The 22,347-nt window shown below is 55.1% G+C and overlaps 1 protein-coding gene across 1 annotated transcript in view; it reads left to right on the forward strand.

The window, feature by feature from the left end:
* Window positions 1–21,855, forward strand: part of SLC6A3 (solute carrier family 6 member 3) — a 53,025-nt gene extending 31,170 nt beyond the window's left edge. The window contains exons 9-15 of the mRNA XM_017849553.1: window positions 2,934–3,046; window positions 4,427–4,555; window positions 5,227–5,326; window positions 8,021–8,121; window positions 11,234–11,401; window positions 13,662–13,733; window positions 20,391–21,855. Of these exons, the coding sequence (XP_017705042.1) occupies window positions 2,934–3,046; window positions 4,427–4,555; window positions 5,227–5,326; window positions 8,021–8,121; window positions 11,234–11,401; window positions 13,662–13,733; window positions 20,391–20,414 (707 nt within the window). The 3' untranslated portion in view covers window positions 20,415–21,855. The remainder of the gene's footprint in view (window positions 1–2,933; window positions 3,047–4,426; window positions 4,556–5,226; window positions 5,327–8,020; window positions 8,122–11,233; window positions 11,402–13,661; window positions 13,734–20,390) is intronic.
* The last annotated feature ends 492 nt before the right edge of the window (window positions 21,856–22,347 follow it).

Here is a 22,347-nt window from a genome sequence, read left to right on the forward strand (position 1 = left end):
CCTCACCCTTGAAGGGTGGCGGTACACATCCCAGTACGGACCTGCCCCCAACCCAGCGCCTTCCCTGCCCTGCCCCTCGTGGGCCCTCCACCCTGGGCTGCGGAGCCTCAAGCCCAGATGCAACTGAGCAACACAGTTGGTGCCTTGGTCCCTTGGCTGCTCCCTGCAGATGCCACATGAGGCTGACCCACCGGGGTCTGGCGTGGATGTTGTCACTGAGGCCCTCTAGACGTTTGCTTGCCATGTGATGTGGGAACATGCAGCTCAGGGAAGGGGAGGAATGAGCCGTTCCAGCAACACCTGGAGGCAGGCTGGGGTGGCGCAAACGTCAGCTTGGCCACAGAGCAGCCGGGAGATCCCTGAGGCCTCCAGCACAGGGTGGCCCTGCCTGCTGCCCAGGCCGATGCATGACGCTGAGTGTCCCTGCACGCCTGGAGTTGTCTCCGAGAGGGTGGGGAGGGGTCCAGGTCTTGGGCAGGCGCAGGTGAGTTGGGGGGAGGCCTCGGCCACAGCAGGAAGTGAGGCAGGCAGGATGAAGCCGGCAGGATAGGCACAGATGCAGGGGCTGAGGGCAGGTCCAGGCACTTGGGGCCACTTGCCCGGCTCTGGTGCTTGCAGTGGAAAGCTGTGGCGTTGGCAGCCCTAACTTGGGCCAACCGAGAGCTCCAGGGAGTCCCAAGGCTTCTCAGTCTCTGTCAGCCAGCAGAACCCCCGCCTGCCTCCAGGCCTGCTCTGCCACACGGATGTGGAGGAGGCCCTTTCTCTCCAGACACAGGCCCCTGGCTTGGGTGGGCTCCCATCCTGCGTCCCCATCCTTGCTTCCTCTGGACTGTCTTCTCCGGGGCTGGGGGTGACGGGGGAGGCTACATTTGTGAGGAATGATTGTGCTCAGAAAAGCCTGTCTGGTGTGGGTGTTGTCGCTGACTGAGCTCTGCCTGGGTGTTGGGGCTCAGTGAGGGCAGGGAGCGACAAGCACCAAGCGGGGGCAGCCTTGACCCCATCTGAGTCTCACAGAGGGAGGCACTAGGACCCTCGCACCGCAGGTAGGAACAGGCTCGGAGACCTGAAAGCCCCTCCGTGCTTGCAACAGAAAGCCTGGGTTGGGGCTGGAGCCGCAGCTCAGAGGTGGGCCTCCAAATCCTGTGTTCTTTCCTCTAGGAAAAAAAAATTCAGTCAAAGCGAGAGAAAGGGAACATCATGCATATAAATGCAGGGCAGTGAAATTTACTCGGTGCCGCATTTATGCATTTTCTCCATTCTTTTTGCCCTTTATTATGATAACTAGCATAGTTTGCAGAAACCTCTATTAACCCCTGAAAATAAAGTTGAATGTTCTGTGCATTTCATAACAAGCAAAGTAAATGTCATTTACAGGCGTAATTCTCAAGAAAACAAGGTGAAATGTTAACTCAGGTACCGAAACGAAGGCAAGGGTGTTGACATTACGTTCCCCGAGCTGATGAATATCTTCCCAGGCTTCTGGCTGGTACCATCCAAGCCCCGGAACGTCTCAGGCAAGCCTGCCTCCCCCACCCGACGTGGACACTGTCCCTGTCCACCAGGGTATCCGGGAGCTGTGAGAGCCCAGGTCTGACCCCGCTGCTTGGCTGACTGTAAGGCCCCTGAAAGACCTTTAGGAACGGCCCCTGGCTCTGGCCTTTGATTATTTAAAAGACCCGGCCCAGGCCTATTTTCGCAGGCTAGGGCCAGACACGTACCTGCTGAGGACAGGGGACTCTGTTGCAGGCAGATTGGGCTCTGGAGACGGTGCCAGCCAGTGGAGGATGCAAGGCTTCTGAAACGGTCAATGGTCAATTGCCTGTGGGACTGGTTTTCACTTTGGGGTCATCGGAGACCAAATTGCGTTGACTTTGGTCGCGTGCCTGCCACACACTCATCCCCTCCACCTCCATCCAGGTCTGCCTGCTGGTAGCAGGAAGCATGCGTCAGCTCCCCAGAGAGCTGTCCGTGGACACCTCCTCCGCCGTGGCCATGCCGCCCTCACCCTGGCGTGCCCCTAGCTTGCAGGGATAGCAAGGTTGCAGGTGTATCTCTTATCTTTGAAGCCACCATCTGAGCCCCTGTATCCGTCAGGATGTGCTGCTCCTCTGAGCCCTCAGGGCCCCAGCTGATAGGAGCCCGTCTCCACGTGGCCTCCAGGACGCCGTGGCAGGAGCAGTGGTAAAGGAACCACACACTCCTCTACCAAGCTTCACTCACAGGGACCCGCTTATCGTGGGTTCACAGCGCATTGGCCAAGGGCAGCCATGTCTAACCTCACGGGAGGGTGGGAGGACCTCAGCTTCCTCGTGTGCCTGGAAGGCGGAGGTCAGGAACGTATCCCTAATGTTTTGCTAAATTTAGAAATTAGGCTACTGAATAGTGTGGACGTGTGTGATGTGTGTGTTCTTGTGTGTGTGTGTGTGCATGCCCGTGCATGCATCTATTCGTGTGTGTGCACGTGGATGTGTTCTTGCATGGATGAGTTTGAATGCACAAATATGTGCGTGCATGTGCCTGCGTGCGTATCACATGATATGTGCAGGAAAAACTAACTAGAAGGACATTAGCAGGTGTCCCTGGGATGAAGGGCAGGACCAGCCTGGAAACCCCTCCTGCCCTCTCCTTGTTTCTGCCCTTCCTTCTCCCAGCGCCCCCATAACCCACGAGGACACAGGTAATTTGGAGGAGCTCCATTGCTGGGTGGTAGGCATGATCCAAAGCCCTCCGATCGGTTCTGAGTTTCCGTTTTCCTGAGTCCCAGGCCAAGGTCTGCTGGATGCACAGGAGGGAGGCTTTTCAGCAGGGCTGCACCAGCCCTAGTCTCTACAGGCCTGTGGCAGGCCATGTTGATCTCTTGGGGTGGGAGGGGGCAGGATGGGTGGGAGAGCACAGCATGGGCTCTGTGGCAAGCAGGGTGGGTTCTGTTTCAGGGCCGGGGCTGATCTTCATCATCTACCCGGAGGCCATCGCCACACTCCCGCTGTCCTCAGCCTGGGCCGTGGTCTTCTTCATCATGCTGCTTACCCTGGGTATCGACAGTGCTGTGAGTAACCCTCGCCTCCCGGCCCTGTCCTCGGCACTTGGGTTCCTTCCACCCGAGGGGGCCCTGCCCTCCCAGGGCCAGGCAAGATCCCTGGGCTCACGGATGGCCCCCAGACCTCCTGTGCTCAACTTGGGCGAGCCCCGCGATTATTTGGGAGACCTTTCTTGGGGCTGGGGTGAGTGGTGACTGGAGTTTAACTTTCCCTTTATCCCTCTACTCTGGGGTACCCGTGTGCCCTGCCCTGAGTCACCTACAGATCCTGGACATGTGCACATACATGCACACACACACATACACGAACGCATGCACACACACATACACGAATGCATGTGCACACATACATGAACACACACATACATGAACACACACATGAACACACATGCACACGCATATGCACACACACGCACATGCATGCATGCACTCATGCAGGAACACACACATGCACACACACATGCATGCACGTGCAGCAGGGCCCCAGCCACCAAAGACTTGGCTCAGGACACCAGAGTGGTGGGGCCTTGGAGGGCACACAGCAGGTCCTTCATATCTCATGGCTTTCCCTGGAACCCTCGGCAACCCCACGAGGAATAAGGAGGGCAACAGAAGTTCCTGGCACCCACCAACCCCAGGCCTGGCCCTGAATGCTTTGTGTGTGGTCCCTGCACTTCAGCTGCTGGGGGTGGCAGGTGGAGCCCTCGATCAGCCCTGGGCCTGCTGGACTTTCTCAGGCTCCTTCTTCCCTGTTAGCTGCTGGGGACCGAAGAACCCAGAATCCATTCCCTTATAAACACGGGTCATGCACCTGGCCCCCACTCATATCCTATCCAGCTCAGCCACAGCTCCTGGGTTGACCACAGGCCTCGTGTTCCTGACATGGGAGCATGAAGGGGGGGCGTGGACCGAGACCGAGCAAGGTGAAGAAGGTCACTACGTAGGAGTCAGGTGCCTGGATGGCATCCCACAGGAGGATGCCTGGAGCTGGGAGGCTCCATCGAGAAGGTGTAGCCAATGACCGGGCCAGGTGCACCCGGAAGCTTTGTGTGGGGGGCGCATCTTGCTCAGGAAAATCTGGCTGAGCTGAGCCTGTGCAGCAGCAGTGGACAGGGTGGCGTTGTTTTAGGCACACTGCATCTTAATCTTACCCACCCACGAGACTCGAAGAAGGCTGCAAACCCCCTGCCTATGGGTGGTCATGCCACCATAGAAGCCCTCACCAACAGCTGTCCTCATTACCAGGCGTCCTGCACCCTGGACAGCTGCGCAGCCCCTGTTCTATGTCCATCTCCGGGTGTGCGTTCCCTGGGTGACAAGTAGATCTTGGCCCAGGCTGCAGTCAGGAGTGCTGCCAGCCTGCAGCCCAACCCTGTGCTCTGTGTGCAGATGGGCGGTATGGAGTCGGTGATCACCGGGCTCATCGACGAGTTCCAGCTGCTGCACAGACACCGTGAGCTCTTCACGCTCTTCATCGTCCTGGCGACCTTCCTTCTCTCCCTGTTCTGTGTCACCAATGTACGTACCATTTGCCGGCTTCGCCTTCTCCTGGTCATGTCTCCTTAGCACGTGGCACGGGGTGCCCTGGCTGGGACTGTCAGGCCAGACAGAACCACGGCACTTTCAGGAAGCTGCACTCCCCACCCACCCCAGAAAATGACTCACAGCAGTGCACAGGGGAACTGCCCATGGGAGCTTGGTCCCAGAGTCACTTCAGCACCTGGACAGCTCCCCCAGAAGCACCCAAGGCTTCAGGAAGCTGCCTCCCTCTAGGGTTTGGGGACTGGGGGGTGCTGGGGGTGTGGTGGCAGAGCCCATGTACGTGGGTGGGGGTAGCAGAGCCTATCTACATGGGAGGGGGAGCCCAGGCCACGTCCTCTCCAAGGGAGGCACTGCCAAGTTCCACGTGCAGTTGCTTCCATCTCTAATTGCACACAAAGCCCTGGGAAGGGAAAGGAGAGGTCATTTTTATTTTTTTTTGTAATAGACGTGGCCCTAAGAAGCTGCATGTGGATTGAATTTTAGGGACTCAAACCAGAGTTTGCACTGAGTGAAACCATTTGTGTGCACAGTGAGTCCCAGGCCAGGTTTACCTTTGAGTGAAACCATTTGTGTGCACAGTGAGTCCCAGGCCAGGTTTACCTTTGGGGAAAGTCCTTCTGCAGGTCCACAGGCTCCCTCTCTTCCAGGGTGGCATCTATGTCTTCACACTCCTGGACCATTTTGCAGCTGGCACGTCCATCCTCTTTGGAGTGCTCATTGAAGCCATCGGAGTGGCCTGGTTCTACGGTGAGTACGGGGGGAGGTAGCCAGGCCAACGCCCTCTTGTTTGGTGGCTGTGCCACTCCCCTTCTGACAAAGCCGCTGTGAGGAAACACCTTTCAGCTGCCGGAAGCCTGGGTTGTGATCATCACAGCTCCGCACAGGGGAGAGGCTTGGCCCTGGTCCTTTTGATGGGATCAGTGAGGTGCTTAGTTTGGATGGCAGCCAGAAGACGCACACTGTGGTCAGAGGTGTTCACAGTGGCCGGGCGTCTTCTGCCTCCTCCACGCTAGAGGCACTGGCGAGCCCATCCCACACGATCAGATCCATGCTGGGGGTTTCAGCAGGGATGTGACATGGTGCATTTCAAAGGTGCCGTCATGGCCTTCCCTGCTGACCAGAGCCCCAGAGCAGTCGGGGCCTGATGACCAGCAGGCGGCCCTCCAACAGGTGCTCCAACGGGTGCAGCTGCCGGCCCATTGGTCTGCCCCAGCTGTGTCCTGGGATGTCCACCAGGGGTTTAAACAGCAACAGAAAACCCAGCTTGGAGCCAGGGCTGCCCTTTCCCTGTGTGCTGACCTGGACAAGTCACCTCGACTCCCCTCAGTTCTCTCTTCTGTAAAATGGGCTGGAGTGCCAGCTCCACTCACCTGGCCAGGTCGCTTCCAGGGAGGTGGCAAGGCTGAACCCGGGCATCTCACCATGAATGTGCAGGCTGGGCACGGTGACCTGTGACCCAGCACTTTGGGAGGCCAAGGTGGGAAGATCACGAGGTCAAGAGATCAAGACCATCCTGGCCATCACGGTGAAACCCCATCTCTACTAAAAAAAAAAAAATTATCCGGGCGTGGTGGCGCACGGCTATAATCCCAGCCACTCAGGAGGCTGCAGCTTTTCTGAAGACACAGTGATGGTGTACTTACGACAGAATATGATTCAGCTTGAACCCGGAAGGCAGAGGTTACAGTGACCCGAGACTGTGCCACTGCACTCCAGCCTGGGAGACAGAGTGAAGCTTCGTTTCAAAAAATAAAAAAAAAAAAAATGTGGGGATCCGGCTGAACATCTGTGGTGCTGCCTGAGCCCTGGTTTTGGAGGACGCCCAGGTCACCTGCAAACAAGGGGGTCATTTTCTCTGCCGCAGAGCCATGGAATTTATAGCCAGATAAACGCCCTGGCTTTGAGACAAATAGGAGAAATAGCTCCTATTCTGAGAACGTTGTTTTCAGTGCTGGTTTTCAGTGTTGCTCTACAGAAAAGGGAAATATCAACGTCGTTGTACTTTCACGGGTGCCTGGAATCAATACTTTGTCTATCGCTTTCATTATCATGTTCCCTGAACAAAACATAGACCTTCACAGAGGAAGGGAGAAAGTGCCTCGAATTCACCAGCGCCATGGCCTCTGGAACCACGGGAGATGGGAAGAAGCTGGCCCTGGTGAACTGAGCCTCCGGAGACCGAGATCTGTGTTATTTTTCCAAAGAGAAATCCACACCCCCCTCATCTAAATGAAACAAAATCTGTGCTCTAATAAGCTGCGTCGGAATATGTTGGGCTTCCAGCCTGATGCAGTCCTGTAGGTCTTGGAGCTGATGACTCCCGCTCCGGCAGGGGCCGGGGAGGAAGGGTCTGGGGGCTGAGGGGCCTTGGGGACGCCCTCCTTGGCTGCTTCTAGCCTCACCTCTCTGCATCCCCGCTGCCTCCCACGTCCATCACTCATGTCCAGAGCTTGGATGCCGGGGGGGTGTGAAGAGGGGATTCGGCGTGGGGGCTTCTTTCTGAGGGAACACAGGACGACTGCAAGACTTGCCCCAGATCTCAGCAGATCAGCTGCGGGCACACAAGTCACAGACCAGGCCAGATTTGGGGGGAGAGATATGGTCAGTTCCTAGAAGTTAGATGATACCAGTGAAAGAAAAATAGGCCTTTCTAAAGCGGACTGCTGGTACTCGCTTTTGGGGAGAAAAAAAATGTTTATTATGTTTCTAGAAATAGCTTTTCTGAAGACACAGTGACGGTATACTTATAGGACAGCATATGATTCGGCCGTAAAACGAAAGGAAATGCTGAGGTGGGCTGCAGCTTGGGTGGCCTCAGGGACACTCTCCAGGGAGTACGCCAGTCGCAGAGGCCCCGTGCTGCGTGACTCCACTGATGGGAGGTTCCCTCAGGAGTCACATTCATTCAGACAAAAGCAGATGGGGCCGGGGCCTGGCGGGGTTGGGGTCAGGAGGAGTTGGCGTTTCATGGGGGCAGAATTTCGTTTTGGAAGATGGAGTTCTGAAGATGGTGGTGGTGATAGTTACACAGTATGTGAATGTATTAGTACATTACGAACTCTACACATAAAAATGGCTAAAATGGGAAGTTTTATGTTATGTGTATTTTGCCACAATCTTTTTAAGTGAACAAGGAGTACCGGCGGCAGAGGGAGGCAGGGAGAGCCGTGGGATGAGGAGGAGGACCTGAGGGGCTGTTGTGGGGATGCGGCTGTTCCTGGTGGGTCTCCAGGGTGGAGCGGGCATGTGGGCTCCCACCCGTCAGTGAGGCACCCAGTGGGCTGGGGTGTGGCCCGGCCCCCTCCACAGGAGGCTGGGTGCAGCCCGAGCCTGGGGCCGGTAGGTGGGACGCTTGGGGGTCAGCAAGGACCCCCACGTGTGTCTAGCATCAGGGGAATGCACTGCCCTGATGGGCGCTGATGCTGCCTCTTCTCCCCTCAGGCGTCGGGCAGTTCAGCGATGACATCCAGCAGATGACCGGGCAGCGGCCCAGCCTGTACTGGCGGCTGTGCTGGAAGCTGGTCAGCCCCTGCTTCCTCCTGGTAAGGGATCTCGGGCCACCTGCCCCTCCCCCTGCCCACTGCCCCCACTCTGGCACCTGCCCCGAGGTCCAGCGCCCGCATATGGGTCGTTGCTTGGGCAAACTGTGTGCACAGGAGGCTGCGGGCAGGGCCTGGGGTGGGCCCCTAAAGGCTGCTTTGAGACTGAGCTCACCGTGGCTGGAGTCAGAGGCCTCAGGACTCGGCCCGGAAGGGCAGGCCGGTCCCCGAACTCATCTCTAGTCTCCTGAAGGTGCCTTCCGCCCTCCCCTCTAGACCCACCAAAAAAACCTCAGGTGTGGTCCCAGGTGGTCTTGGACCCCTGCCACAGTCCGTGTGAGGCCTGCACTTGGGCTGTGCCGCTGTGTTGGGAGGGGAAGCTGGAGGTGAGTCTGGCCATCCACTCACCTCTACCTGTGAGGATCAAGGTTGAAGTTAGAGCTTCCGGGGTGGCGGGGACAGAGGATGCCGAGTGCTGGAGACCCTGAGAGTAGCAGGGACCTCGGCCCTGTCTTGTTTCTCACGCAGGCCTCCCTCTGGCTCAGCAGGGGCCTTGGCGCTGTCCCGTTGCCTCCCTCTGGCTCAGCAGCATCACTGAGTCCAGTAGGCACTTACATCTATCATCTGGGCCGGGCCGCTGAGTCAGGGCCCACCGGGCCAGGCCGTGTTTGTAAATAGAATTTTGTTGGCACGTGGCCACGCCCATCCATTAGGGATTGCCTGCAGTGCTTCCCTGGCTGAACCACAGAGGCCCAGAGGCTCACAAAGCAAAGCTGTGCCACCTGGTTTGGGAGGAGACCTAAGAACTGTCCAGGTCTAAGCAGAGCGTCTGTGAGCTGCTCACAGAGAGAAGCACCTCCCGAGTCCAGCAGGCACGAGGTGGGGCCTGGAACAGGGCAGGGGACTCAGGCCGCACCCTCTCATGGACCGAGGCTGGCCCCGGGGTCAGCAGGGCCTGCGTGCGTGGAGACCCCTCGTCACCTGCACACAGCAGGTGGGACAGCCCCGTAGTTGCAAGCAGAGAGGTTCCAGGGTACGGGAAAGAGATGAGAGACAGGCCCTATCCAGTAAAAGCTCAACATAGTGTGACAGAAGCCGCCTGGCATCTTGTAGAAATTCCACCATATCTGAGCTCCAGGCCGCATGGCATGACTGTACGTAAGTGTCCCAAGTCCAGTTAACTGCGCTCGTGAGGCCTCTGTTGAAGGCTCCTGGATGTACCGGGCAGCCTTTTAACAGGACCCAGACTACACGGCTGTTCAGAGGGGAAACTGAGGAAGCCCTCCGGGAAAGTCAGCCTCCTGCCCACCTCCCGGAAAGTCAGCCCCTGCCCACCTCCCGCTCTCCCCCCGGCCTTTAGTTGAAACAGCTGTTTTGCATGAGGACGTCGGCTCCCCTTCAGGGGGTGTCTCCTCTTAACACCCAGAGGGCTGACCTCGATCTTAGGAGATAAAATGTTCTACTGGTCTTAGACTAAATCTTTGAACTTCATACAGAAACACATGCTGTACAGTTTTAGAAAAACCTACAAACTATACGAAACAGGACTTCATTTTGCCAACTTGAGAGAAACACGACCATTTCATTGCTCTATGTCATTTTATATTTAGTATTACAGTGCAATTCCTATGAAGTTTTGATTTTAGCAGAAAAACGATGTCTGTATTATCATCTGTTTCTTCAGGCTGTGGCATAGTCCCCTGCCCTCTGGCGTGTGCTGGCCTCTGGTTGTAAGGGGTATACACGCTGCAGACTTGTTCAGATGACTCTGTGGCTGATGACGCCGCAGCACTGCTAAAGGGAAATTATGCCGAAGCAAAGGCAACTCACATGGGCAGACTGTGGCCTGGGGAGGCATAGTTCTTTCTAAGAAAAGTGGTATCTAGCGAGAAGTTGAACAGTACAAGAAAGCACGTTACAGCCATACCTACATGTCAGATATGCAAGACCAACATGTCCAGGGACGCACGCGTGGCTCTTTAAAGCATGCTCAGGGCTTTCTGTGCAGCGGAGGCAGCCCCCCAATCCCAGATGCTCCAGGACGCTGGCTTTGCTCGCCAGATGGCTGCCCACCCTGGCCTTAGTCACGTGACAGACACAACCCCAACCCCCATCCCAGTCCTTCGCTACCCGGCTCCAAACCTGCGGGTGGCTAGAAGCAGCACGTGAAGAAGATGCTGAGACTGGCATGAGACACACATCCAACATGCTTTTTGGGTGCAAGGCTTGGATGTTTTAACTTTTCTGAAATTGAGGAAAAATGGACAATTTGGAAAAAAATGCATTTTAAGCTACATCATAAACCATATCTAACAGAGCTTCCCTTGTCTCCTTGGGAAGGACTCAGGTACACAGAACACACGTGTAGGCATGCAGTACACATGTGGGTGCACAGAACACATTCAGGCGTGCGGTGCATGTGGAGGCACATGGAGGATCTTTTTAGATGGCGGTGCATGTTTGTGGAGTGGAGGAACAAATGCATGAGCTGCCTCAGGAGAAGCCTCTGGAGAGGGGGAAGCTGCCCTCCGAGTGGCACCCATCCCACCCTCTGTGCACCTTCGTGGTGGTGGTTCTGAGACAGGTCTGTGACTTCATCAGATTTGCTTGTAGAAAGAGTAGAGATATGGAGCCCGGGTGGCCCTAGGGTGGTCCCGCATGGGTCACAGTTGTGTCTTCAGGCCATGGATCATAGATTCAGTGGACTGGCTGGTGGCCAGTTTTGTGTTTGTTGTGATTTCAAGCAAGGAATAGAACAAGGTGGGATAGAACAGGAAGGAATGGGATGGGATGGGATGGGATAGGACAGGATCTGGTGTAATAGAACAGGATGGGATGGGATAGGACACGATGGGATGGGAGGGGAGAAGAGGGGACGAAGCAGGAGGGGAGGGGAGGGGAGGGAACAGGATAGGACAGGACAGGCTAGATCATGCCTCAGGAGGACATGGATTGCCTGGGATGCCCAGCTGCCATGTCTGCAGGCCTGGCCGGGTTCTGCACGTGCACAGCTGTAGGGGCTGAGAGACCCTCTGCCATGAAGTACCTGCCCCATCCCTGCTTTGTCCTGGCACCGCCGGCTGAGAGCTGCCTGACCTGTGTCTGCTGGTTTCAGTTCGTGGTCGTGGTCAGCATCGTGACCTTCAGGCCCCCCCACTACGGAGCCTACATCTTCCCCGACTGGGCCAATGCGCTGGGCTGGGTCATCGCCACGTCCTCCATGGCCATGGTGCCCATCTATGCAGCCTACAAGTTCTGCAGCCTGCCTGGGTCCTTTCGAGAGGTGGGTATTTGGACGCGGCGCCTTCACCTGAGTGCGAGGCCACCAGAAAGGTGTCCACGGCCCCAGTCCTCACCTGCCTGGGTCATCTGTGACCAAGAGGAGGAGACTGGAAGTGGCCACCATAACAGTGTGTGTGTGTGTGTCCACCTGCACGCCTGTGTCCATGGGTATGTATACATATGTGTATTCATGTGTGTGTCTTTATGTATGTCCACGTGTGTGTGTCTATGTGTGCATGTATCTGTGTGTGCATGTACCTGTGTGTATATGTACCTGTGTGTATGTCCACTGTATATCCGTCTGTATGTGCTGTCTCCATGTGCCCGTGTGTGTGCACCTGGGTCTGTGCTCACATGCGTGTCTGAGTGTTTGTGTGTACTGAGTGCATGCATGCCTACACACTATGGTGTGTGGTGGGGCGGACACAGCAGCCATCTGAGAGCGGTAGAATCAGGGGTGACTTAGGCCCCCCAGGGCCAAGCCCCACTTTGGCTGAACAGGGGCAGCTGGAGCCCCAGGCAGTGGAGGAAGCTCTGTGGAGTCCCTGACACGCAGCTCCTTTCCTCTGCTTGGTTTTGCCACCTTTGTGTGGAGGAGGCAGGTGGACCAGTCACGGGGTCCTCCTTTAACACTCTGGCTCTGTGGTTCCCAGAAGAGACAAAGACACGCCTTCCTTGGAAGAGGGTTGCCCTCACCTGAGAGCCCACCACCGGGAGCTCCCAGAAGCTGCTTCCTTAAATCCCAGCCTTTCTCAGAAAGAACTGGCTTGGCCCTGGGCAGCAAAACCCTAGAGTGGCACCTGCTGTGTTCAAGGATCCCACCTTAGGGCCACACGGTGTCCCCTGGGCTCAGACATGCGCAGGTGCTGCCAGGCTGGCACTGAGCCCGTCTCTCCAGCAGCCCGGCCAGGCCAGGGTCCAGTGCAGGCAAAGCACAGTGTGTGGCTGGGGGCTTCTGTGGAATGGGAGGGGCTCTGGGGCTGCCATGGCCCTAGGAAAGCTGATGACACCCTGCTGTGGACAGTCCCTCTCAGACCCCCACGCACTGACCCGCCAGGACCCAGCGCAGGGGAAGAGCAGGCAGCCAGGCAGTCCCTGCAGGGAGAGAGCTCCTCTGGGAGGCTGGATGGACTTGGGAGGCGGGGCCCAGGTCAGCACAGAGCTGGAGGACGCCTGCAGCCTGGTGGGCCTGAATAGCCAGTGCCCTTACCCCTCACACAGCCAAACTCTGAACATAAGCTAAGTAAAACCTCAGCAGTTGAGCCAGGTACAAGTGGAATTGTGGTGATGACATGGGGTGGAGCCACACACAGGGGTCCCTGGGAGAGGTCATCTGGCCTCAGAGATCCGGACACAAGCATCCAGGTCTCCGAGTGTGAGCTCCTGAAGATGCCGCCTGCTCTGGGAGGACTTGGTGCCATCCAGGCCCCAGGAGCTGCCGCAGCAGGCAGTGAAAGAAAGGCAGGTCCCGCATTCACTCTCCCAGGAGCTGCAGGTGACAAAAAGCAAGTGCTCCTGGAACATGTCAGCTGCAGGTGGCCCCGAGGCAGCCCACCTGGGTGTGAGCACTTTCTTTTTTTTTTTTTTTTTTTTTTTTTTTTTTTTTTTGAGACAGAGTCTTGCTCTGTCGCCCGAGCTGGAGTGCAGTGGCTAGTTCTCAGCTCACTGCAAGCTCCACCTCCCGGGTTTACGCCATTCTCCTGCCTCAGCCTCCGAGTAGCTGGGACTACAGACGCCCGCCACCTCGCCCGGCTAGTTTTTTTCTTGTATTTTTTAGTAGAGACGGGGTTTCACCGTGTTAGCCAGGATGGTCTCGATCTCCTGACCTCGTGATCCGCCCGTCTCGGCCTCCCAAAGTGCCGGGATTACAGGCTTGAGCCACTGCGCCCGGCCAAGGGTGTGAGCACTTTCTTACTCAGAGCCCGGCACATGTGATGACTTAGAGACAAGGGCCATCTCCAGGACCATGTTTTATTTCAAGCGAGGGCTCAAATGCTGATGTCCTGCTCTGCACTAGACTTTAATGGGACTGCCAGGATGTCGGCTTTGGGCCTGACCGCTGTCTGGTCGGTGTGGGCACTGGCAGTGTTAAGTCAGTGGTGGGTGCTGGTGGTGTGGACGCCGGCGGGTGGGCGTTGGCAGGTGAGGAGGGCTGGTGGTGAGGGTGCTGGCAGGTGAGGGTCCTGGCAGTGTGAGTCAGTGGTGGGTGCTGGCGGTGGGTGCTGGTCTGCACTGGCCCCCGCACTCTCCTTCTCTTTCAGAAACTGGCCTACGCCATCGCGCCCGAGAAGGACCGCGAGCTGGTGGACAGAGGGGAGGTGCGCCAGTTCACGGTGAGGTCGCAGTCCCCGCTGGGCCTCTCTCAGGGGAATTCAGAATGATCCCAAGCTCGGTGTTCTTAGCCCCCAGAGGGTTCCGAGGCTGGTGTAGACGAGGCTGGTGTAGATGGTATTCATTTACTCAGCCAGCATGTGCTCTATGAGGACAGGCCACCGGCGGTGGCAGGTGACAATGGAGACGTGCACCTGGGACGAAGGGCGCAAGACGCGGGGGCCCCGGGAGGTGTGTCTGCACGCATGGTTCTTGCAAAGACCTGGGCATGTCCCAGACCATGGGAGCAGCCCCCTGTGGGGCCAGCTGAGCCAGCTTAAGGACCAGCAAGGGACCCGCCCACCTCATGGGGGCACGAGGGACAGTGCCAGGAGGGGAGGCTTGGGCCTGGCCATAGGGAGCCACAGGGAACCCTGGAGGGGCTGGGACAGGCCTGGGAGCTTGGGGCGGGCTTCAAGTGAGAAGATGGTCACGCCAGGTGTTTCCTGCACCCTGGGAGCCCTCCAGGTGTGTGCGCACATGTTCATGGCACGCCGTGGAGCAGGTGCATTCCCGGGGCACAGAGTAAACACTTGATGTGGTTTTACTCCCACAACCCTAAGAGGCAGCCCACCACTCTCTCTATACAAGGGTCCCTGAGACCCAGAGAGGCCCCAGAATGTGCCCAAGATCACAGAGCTGGCCAGCAGGAGAGGAGCCTGGGCTGTGCCCTGGGCCTGTGGCAGTGTCCTCCTCCACCCCAGAGCAGCCTCAGCTCCGACCTGATTCCAGACACTAAAGTCAGCCTAATGCCGACAGCAGAGTCCAATGCACAGCAAAGGGGAGAGAAGGTCGTAGTGTGGAGGGCACCGCGGCCCCCACCTCGGACCTGCCTCTTCCCTCTGGCCACCTCTCTGCACCTCGTCCTCGTAAACAGTTCTCCCAGCAGGGGTCTCATGAGCTCACGCCTGAGGAGCCCAGCATGGACCTGCACATGGGGCAGGAGCAAGGATGCAGGCAAAGGGAGGGGGCACCGTGTGCCTGGGAGGTGGGGGGTGATGTCAGGCAGAACAAGACGCTGAGCAGGGAACAGGCCAGGAGGCAGTGGGGAGAAGTCACCTCTAGGCACACATCTATCTGCCCAGCTTGTTCCTCCTCCCTGCAAGTCAGGTGTGGGCTCTGCCTCCCTCCCTTGGCACCCTTTCCTCTGTCCTCTCAGTGACTTGCCTGCTCCAAACACAGGAGGAGTGTCCAGGCATCCCACCCCATCCGTCTAGGGGCTGCCAGCCCCTCTCCACTGGCCTCCGGTCCAGCTCCACCAGAGCGTCTCTCCTCTGAGCGTCCTATACCTGGGGGTCTTACACTTTGTATAGGATCTTGCTAGTCTTCTCAGATACCCAAATTTGACCTCATGTGGGATTCTTGCTGTGTGTCCTGTCGCATTAATCTCAGCTACTGTTTCTATCATTTCTTCCTTTGCTTTTCTTGGATCTACTCTGTTGTAGTTTTGCTAACTTTTTAATGTGGACTTTAGATTATTAATTTTCATCCTTTGTTATTTTCTAATGTAAGCACTCAAGGCTATGAATTTCACTCAAAATACTCCATGTGCTGCATTCCACATTTTTTTACATAGCATTTTTCTTTATATTTTAGTTCTAAGTATATTTTAATTTCCATCGTGAATTTGTCAACTCATAACTTGCTTAAAATCTGTTTTTAAATTGCCAAATATATGGGGATGTTTTACTCATCTTTTTGGTTTTAATTTCCAAATTAATTTCATTGTTCTCAAACACACATGATACCTATTATTTAAGATGTATTGGCCAGGCATGGTGGTTTACACCTGTAATCCCAGCACTTTGGGAGGCCTAGGCGAGCGGATCACGAGGTCAGGAGATCGAGACCATCCTGGCTGACACCCTGAAACCCCATCTCTACTAAAAATACAAAAAAAAAAAAAAAAAAAGATTAGGCGGGCGACGTGGCAGGCGCCTGTAGTCCCAGCTACTCGGGAGGCTGAGGCAGGAGAATGGCGTAAACCCGGGAGGTGGAGCTTGCAGTGAGCTGAGATCCGGCCACTGCACTCCAGCCTGGGCGACAGAGCAAGACTCCGTCTCAAAATAAATAAATAAATAAATAAATAAACAAACAAACAAACAAATAAATAAAATGTATTGAGACTTCTTTAGGTCCTTACACCTGATCAACTTTGGTAAACGTTGCACATCTTTTAGACGAATGTGCTATTCTCTAATTGTCAATACACAGTTCTGCTTCTGTCCATTTGAGCAGGCTTATATATCGTGTTACCCACATCGTCTACACTTTGTCAATTTTAGGGGTGCTTGACCATGAGTAACTAAGAGATGCCTGTGGCATGTTCTTCCTCGATAGTATATTTGTTTTGCTCTCTGTAGTCTGAGGCTGTTTTCTGAGGTTAATCCATGTCTGAAATGACCATCTCTTCCTGCTGACATGAACGCATCTTCACCCCCTAATGATGCTTTTGGTCTTAAAGTCTGACTTGTCTGGGATGAATACAGTTGCACCAGGTGTCTTTTGAGTTTGCCTGAAATATCTTTTGCAATCTGTTAACTTTCACCTTTGCAGTGATCTTAAGATTTAAGTGTCTTTTGCAAACCCAGAATATACCTAGAATCTTTTACTCTGACAATTGGGCAGGTTAATCCATTTACATTTGTTGTGATTATTGATATATTTGAACTTGATTCTACTATCTTTCTAGTCTATTTGTCCCATTTTTAGTGTTTATTTTTCTCCCTTATTGCCTTTTATAGACTGATTTTCTTTCTTGGTTCACTCATTTTATTTTCTGTTTATTTCTCTCTACTTGCTTAGAACTTACATACTTTATTCCTTTTTTTTTTTTTTTTTTTTTTGAGCTGGAGTCTTGTTCCGTCACCCAGGCTATAGTGCAGTGGTGTGATCTCTGCTCACTGCAACCTCCACCTCCCGAGTTCAAGTGATTTTCCTGCCTTGGCCTCTCAATGGCTGGGATTACAGGCGCCCACCACCACACCTGGATAATTTTGTGTTTTTAGTAGAGACAGGGTTTGACCATGTTGGCCAGACTGGTCTCGAACTCCTGACCTCAAGTGATCTGCCCACCTCTGCCTCCCAGAATGCTGGGTTTACAGCCATGAGCCACTGTGCCTGGCCTTATTCTATTCCTTTAATAGCTACTCTTGAGGTTGTACCATACATATTTCACTTAAACTCTACAGTTAAACCGTATTTTAACCCCATCCCATTACGAGGACTTAAATCTTCCTCCTACTGATGAATATGCCATGATTGCTCAGAACTATTTCTGACTTTTTAACCCACTGTTATTAGACACTGTTACTGTTCTCGTTGCTATTACTATTTTGTATGGACTCATCCTGTTCCTTGGACTAATGTGCATGCTTGGTGTTTATTGGTTTCCATACTTTTGTTATCGACTTCTTTTCTTCTAGGACTATTTTCTTGCTTTTCAAAAAGCATCCTTCGGACATTCCTGTGAGGAGGTCTCTTGCTAACCTCCCTCACTATTGGTGTCTGGGAACGTCTTTATGCTGCTGTCATTCACGAAAGCACTGCCGTGGGCTCAGGGGTCCAGGCCGACGGTGACTATCTCTGCGTTTTGGAGGCAGTGTTCCGTGGCTGTGCTGAGATGTGTGCACCTGTGAGCCTGCCCTGTGGTGAGCTCTGTCCTCACCCCTGCACACGGCCAAGTTTCCTGTAATTTCCGTGTTGTGGGTTCCCTGTGGAGTGTCGGGACCTGAGTTTCTTTTTATTTATCCTCTCTGGATATGTTGTGTAGCGAGATCTGCAGATTCACAAATCTTGTCATTCTGTGAATTTTGCAGCCACACGTTGAAAGATTGCCTTCTGCCTTCTGCCTTCTGCCTTCTGCCTTCTGCCTTTCTGTGTTTTCTGTCATGAGGCTCCAGTGTATCCACTTTGCCACGGGTCCTCCAGGTCTCTTACCTCACTTAGATTCTGTTTTCTTTTCTTTTCTTTTCTTTTTTTTTGAGACGGAGTCTCGGTCTGTCGCCCAGACTGGAGTGCAGAGTGCAGTGGCCGGATCTCAGCTCACTGCAAGCTCCGCCTCCCGGGTTCACACCATTCTCCTGCCTCAGCCTCCCCAGTAGCTGGGACTACAGGCGTCCGCCACCTCGCCCGGCTAGTTTTTTGTATTTTAGTAGAGACGGGGTTTCACCGTGTTAGCCAGGATGGTCTCGATCTCCTGACCTCGTGATCCGCCCGTCTCGGCCTCCCAAAGTGCTGGGATTACAGGCTTGAGCCACCGCGCCCGGCCTAGATTCTGTTTTCATTCGAATCTTAGGTGCACAGTTGAGTAGCACAGTCTTATCATTAATCCACATGTGGCCATTTTAAAATTATTAATTTGTCCACACAACAAACAGAGCCTTGTGAGCCCACAGCAGGAAAAGCAGACACTGTGGAAACAGCCTGCCCTGCACCCATCTGTCTCTGAGTCTAGCTTGATCTTTCCTTTGCCATTCTTACAATTTCATTTGTTACATCTCTAGATATTCCTAGGTTCCTAAAAAGTGTATTATTTGGCTTCAGCATTTGGTGTAGCCCTAACCAACCCCTACTGAAGCAAGACCCTGTGCACACTCCATGCAAATCCCTGAGAGTCGTGATTGCTCCTGGCTGGGGGAGCAGGCACTGTGCCCAGCCCTGTGTGGGCATCAGAGGTGGTTCCCTCTGGTCCTGTCCGCGGTTCTCTCCCCAGCCTCCTCATACACAGCGGGTGTGCTCGACTGAACCCTCAGCGGGGGTCCTGGGCCATTGTCCCGGGTCTTCTCTCTGTGTGGCCACCTCCTCTCTGGTGCTCTGGCCTGCAAATTGCAGCCACCTCCATTTCCCTCGCTCTCCTTTCCAGCCTCTCAACCCAGGGAGTGCACCATGCTGCACCCTCGCTGTGCTGCAATCTGGAAACTCCCTCGAGACAGCGAGCAGGGTGGCAGGGGGAGCTCCTTGTTGACTTCCCTCAGGGACCACTGACCCTTATGGTCTGGTGTCCACAGTCTGGAAGGCCATTGGTGCATGTGTTTTGTTTATTTGGGGGTTGTTTCGGACAGTACAGTAAATTCGATCCCTGTTATTCTGTCTAGGCCAGAAATGTCCGTGTCCATAGCTACGCTTCGCCTGCTGTGACTGGTCCCTGACCGTCTGTCACGTAAACAAACCATAGCTCAGCTATGGACGCTCCGCTTCCCACTGCCCTGCCCCGGTTCAGCATCCCAGCCATTCTCTTTTCTACTTCATCTCTGGAAGCTGCGTGTGCTCTGCTGTTTCTTGTGAAATTCTCATCACTGTGATGTGCGTGTGTCACTTTTTCAAGGGTCCCCTATGTGGCCATCCTATAATCTGTTGCAACAGCTCCAGTCCTTTGGGATCAAACTGAGGTCTGGTTTCTGGGGACTCACTTAGAGTGGGCTGCTGTCTTCTGTTTCTAGTCTTTATTTTACATTTATGGCTTCATCTTAATCTGTGGGAATCTGGGAGCCCCCAAGCACACCTCCTTCCAGAGGGGAACCTTCTGCTTCTGTCAGAGAGCAGGGCAGAGAGCTGCCTCACCCGGGGGCACGGGGCTCACAGCTGGAGTCCCAAGCATGGCTCCTTCATCGCTGGCCTGAAGTGGGGCTGCCACCCAGAACCTCTGCTCTAGGGCTCTGGCCACTGGGCCACCCCTGGCTGTGGGTCCTGGCCGGGCTCCCTGCCCCAGCTTCCTTCACTGAGCCCCGAGCTGCACCTGGATGCTGCCTGTGCTGGCGTCAACTGTGGCTGCTCCAGGCCCCCGGTAGACCCCTGGCCTGCAGTGTGATCCCACCCAGGCTGAGGAGGTCCCTGCAGGCTTTCAGTGGAGGGGCCGGAGGAAGCTGTGACGTGGCCAGTGGTAGCTTCAGTGGCTTTCCATGGCTGGCACGGTTTTGTCAGAAGCAAGCCCTGTGTGCCCCTGTTTGGAAATGTTTATGAAGCACACTTCTTGCTATTGAGTGTTATCGAGGGGCTTGTGCTCACAAATAGGCTGAACTAACGGCTGCATAATAGCAGGCAATGACATTTGCTGGCGGTCTAAATAGCTGCTCTTGTCTATGTCATCAGTCCCTGAGCCGTCAGGACACCCTGCTCCTGCACCCGCCCGGGTCGCAGAGAGCAAGACGGAGCTGCAGAGGTAGCGTGTCACTTGGATGGAGCATCTGAGGCCCCCGGGAAGGTGGGGCGACCTGGGGGAGAGGTGACATCACCACGTCACACCCAAGTCGCTGGGGTACAATCTGGAACCAGCCTCGGATTGAGGGTGCCCGGCATCTCTCAGACTCAGCAGCTGATCAATATGCCCCAGAGGCCACCACGGCCACCACGGCAACCACGGTCTCACGGCTTTTTAAAAAATCAAGTAATCATTGATTTATAGAAGTTTGAGTGAGGCATCAGATCCCTGGCACCCGTCAGGGGCGTGTTGGTCCAGGCCCCTGACGAGCCTCCCCCTTTCCCAGGGCACGTGGCCAGGAGGCTGCAGGCTGCTCACTGCCTTCAGCTGCTCTTAGCCACAAGACGGGGCATCGCCCCAGGGCTGCCCTTCTCCCAGCAGCCACACTCTCCATTTCGGAATAAACCTGTTTTCTTTCCAGCTCCGCCACTGGCTCAAGGTATAGAGGGAGCAGAGACGAAGACCCCGGGAAGTCATCCCGCGATGGGAGAGACACGAACAAGCCAAGGAAATCTGAGTTTCAAGAGAAAGGAGGGCAACTTCTACTCTTCAACCTCTACTGAAAACACAACCAACCAAGCAGAAGACTCCTCTCTTCTGACTGTTTACGCCTTTCCGTGCCGGGAGCGCACCTCGCCGTGTCTTGTGTTGCTGTAATAAAGACGTAGATCTGTGCAGTGAGGTCCACCCCATTCCCGTCCCTGCAGGGCAGAAAAATGTCTAACTTCATGCCGTCTGTGTGAGGCTGGCTCCCTCCCTCCCTGCTCCCTGCTCCTGGCTCCGAGGCTGCCCCAGGGGCACTGTGTTCTCAGGCGGGGATCACGATCCTTGTAGACGCACCTGTGCTGAGAATCCAAGAATCCCTGTGCTCACAGTAGCTTCCTAGACCATTTACTTTGCCCATATTAAAAAGCCAAGTGTTCCGCTTGGTTTAGCTGTGCAGAAGGTGAAATGGAGGAAACCACAGATTCACGCCAAGTCCTTTCCTGACGCGTGGCTCCCAGCAGAGGCTGTAAACTGAGCATTCAGTTGACACATCGCAGTCTGTTCAGAGGCATTGGAGGACAGGGGTCCTGGTACGTCTCACCAGGAAATTCTGTTTATGTTCTTGTAGCAGAGAGAAATAAAACTCCTTGAAACCAGCTCAGGCTACTGCCACTTGGGCAGCCTGTGGGTCCTTTCAGTGTAGGGAAAGCCTTGGCAGGAGCATGTCCTATTCCCGGACGCATGCAGGGCCCCGCAGGAGCATGTACTACCCCAGGACGCATGCAGAGCCCCCACGCAGGCAGCCTGCAGACCACACTCTGCCTGGCCTTGAGCCATGACCTCCAGGAAGGGACCCCATTGGAATTTTATTTCTCTCAGGTGCATGTCACATCAGTAACAACAGTTTCTATGTTTGGGAATGGCTTTTTAAAATCATATTTACCTGTGAATCAAAACAAATTCAAGAATGCAGTATCTGCAAACCTGTCTGCTGATACTGCAGTTTTTGTTTACAAGAATAATTAGCAATACTGAGTGAAGGATGTTGGCCAAAAGCTGCTTTCCACGGCACGCTGCCCTCTGCCACTGACAGGAAGGTGGATGCCACAGTTTGAATTTGTGCCTCTAGTCGGTGGGCCTGCCTGTGTGTTGCCCAAGGGCAGGGTCTGTGCAGGGCCGGTCATGGCTGTTCTCTGCAAGTGGACGTGGGCTCCAGGGGCTGCAGTGTGATGCTCAGTGGGAGCCGTCAGCCTGTGAACTGCCAGGCAGCTGCATTTAGCACAGAGGACGGCTTCCCCATCGCCTTCTGGGGAGGGACACAGACGGCGGCTTCCCCATCGCCTTCTGGCCGCTGCAGTCAGCACAGAGAGCGGCTTCCCCATCGCCTCCTGGGGAGGGACAAGGAGGGCGGCTTCCCCATCGCCTCCTGGGGAGGGGCTCCGTGTAGCGACCCAGGTGTTGTCCGTGTCTGTCGACCTCTCTCTAGTCAGCATCGTGTGGGTCCCTAAACACAATAAAAGACGTCCACAATGGAAAAACTGCCTCAGCCTCCTTACCTTGTTTCCGCTGGGTGCCATCCATTTACACAGGCTGAGCTCACCTGCTCACACCCTAAGGTCAGCTTCTGCCCCGCCCCAGCCCACCCAAGCAAGCCTTCCTCACCTGATGCCTCTTGGCCCTTCTCTCCTTCTGGCCTCCCCTAAAGCCTAGATGTTAGAGGTAACACATCCACTACGCTCCCACGCAGGTGTGCTGGATGTGACTTGCCCCTGCTCCCCGGACTCCCATGCAGGTGTGCTGGGTGTGACCCATCTCCCTCCCCAGGCTTCCATGCAGGTGTGCTGGGTGTGACCTGCCCCTGCCCCAGGCTCCCATGCAGGTGTGCTGGGTGT

This window comes from Rhinopithecus bieti, unplaced genomic scaffold (assembly GCF_001698545.2).
Source record: "Rhinopithecus bieti isolate Rb0 unplaced genomic scaffold, ASM169854v2 scaffold_33330, whole genome shotgun sequence".
Taxonomy (NCBI): domain Eukaryota; kingdom Metazoa; phylum Chordata; class Mammalia; order Primates; family Cercopithecidae; genus Rhinopithecus; species Rhinopithecus bieti.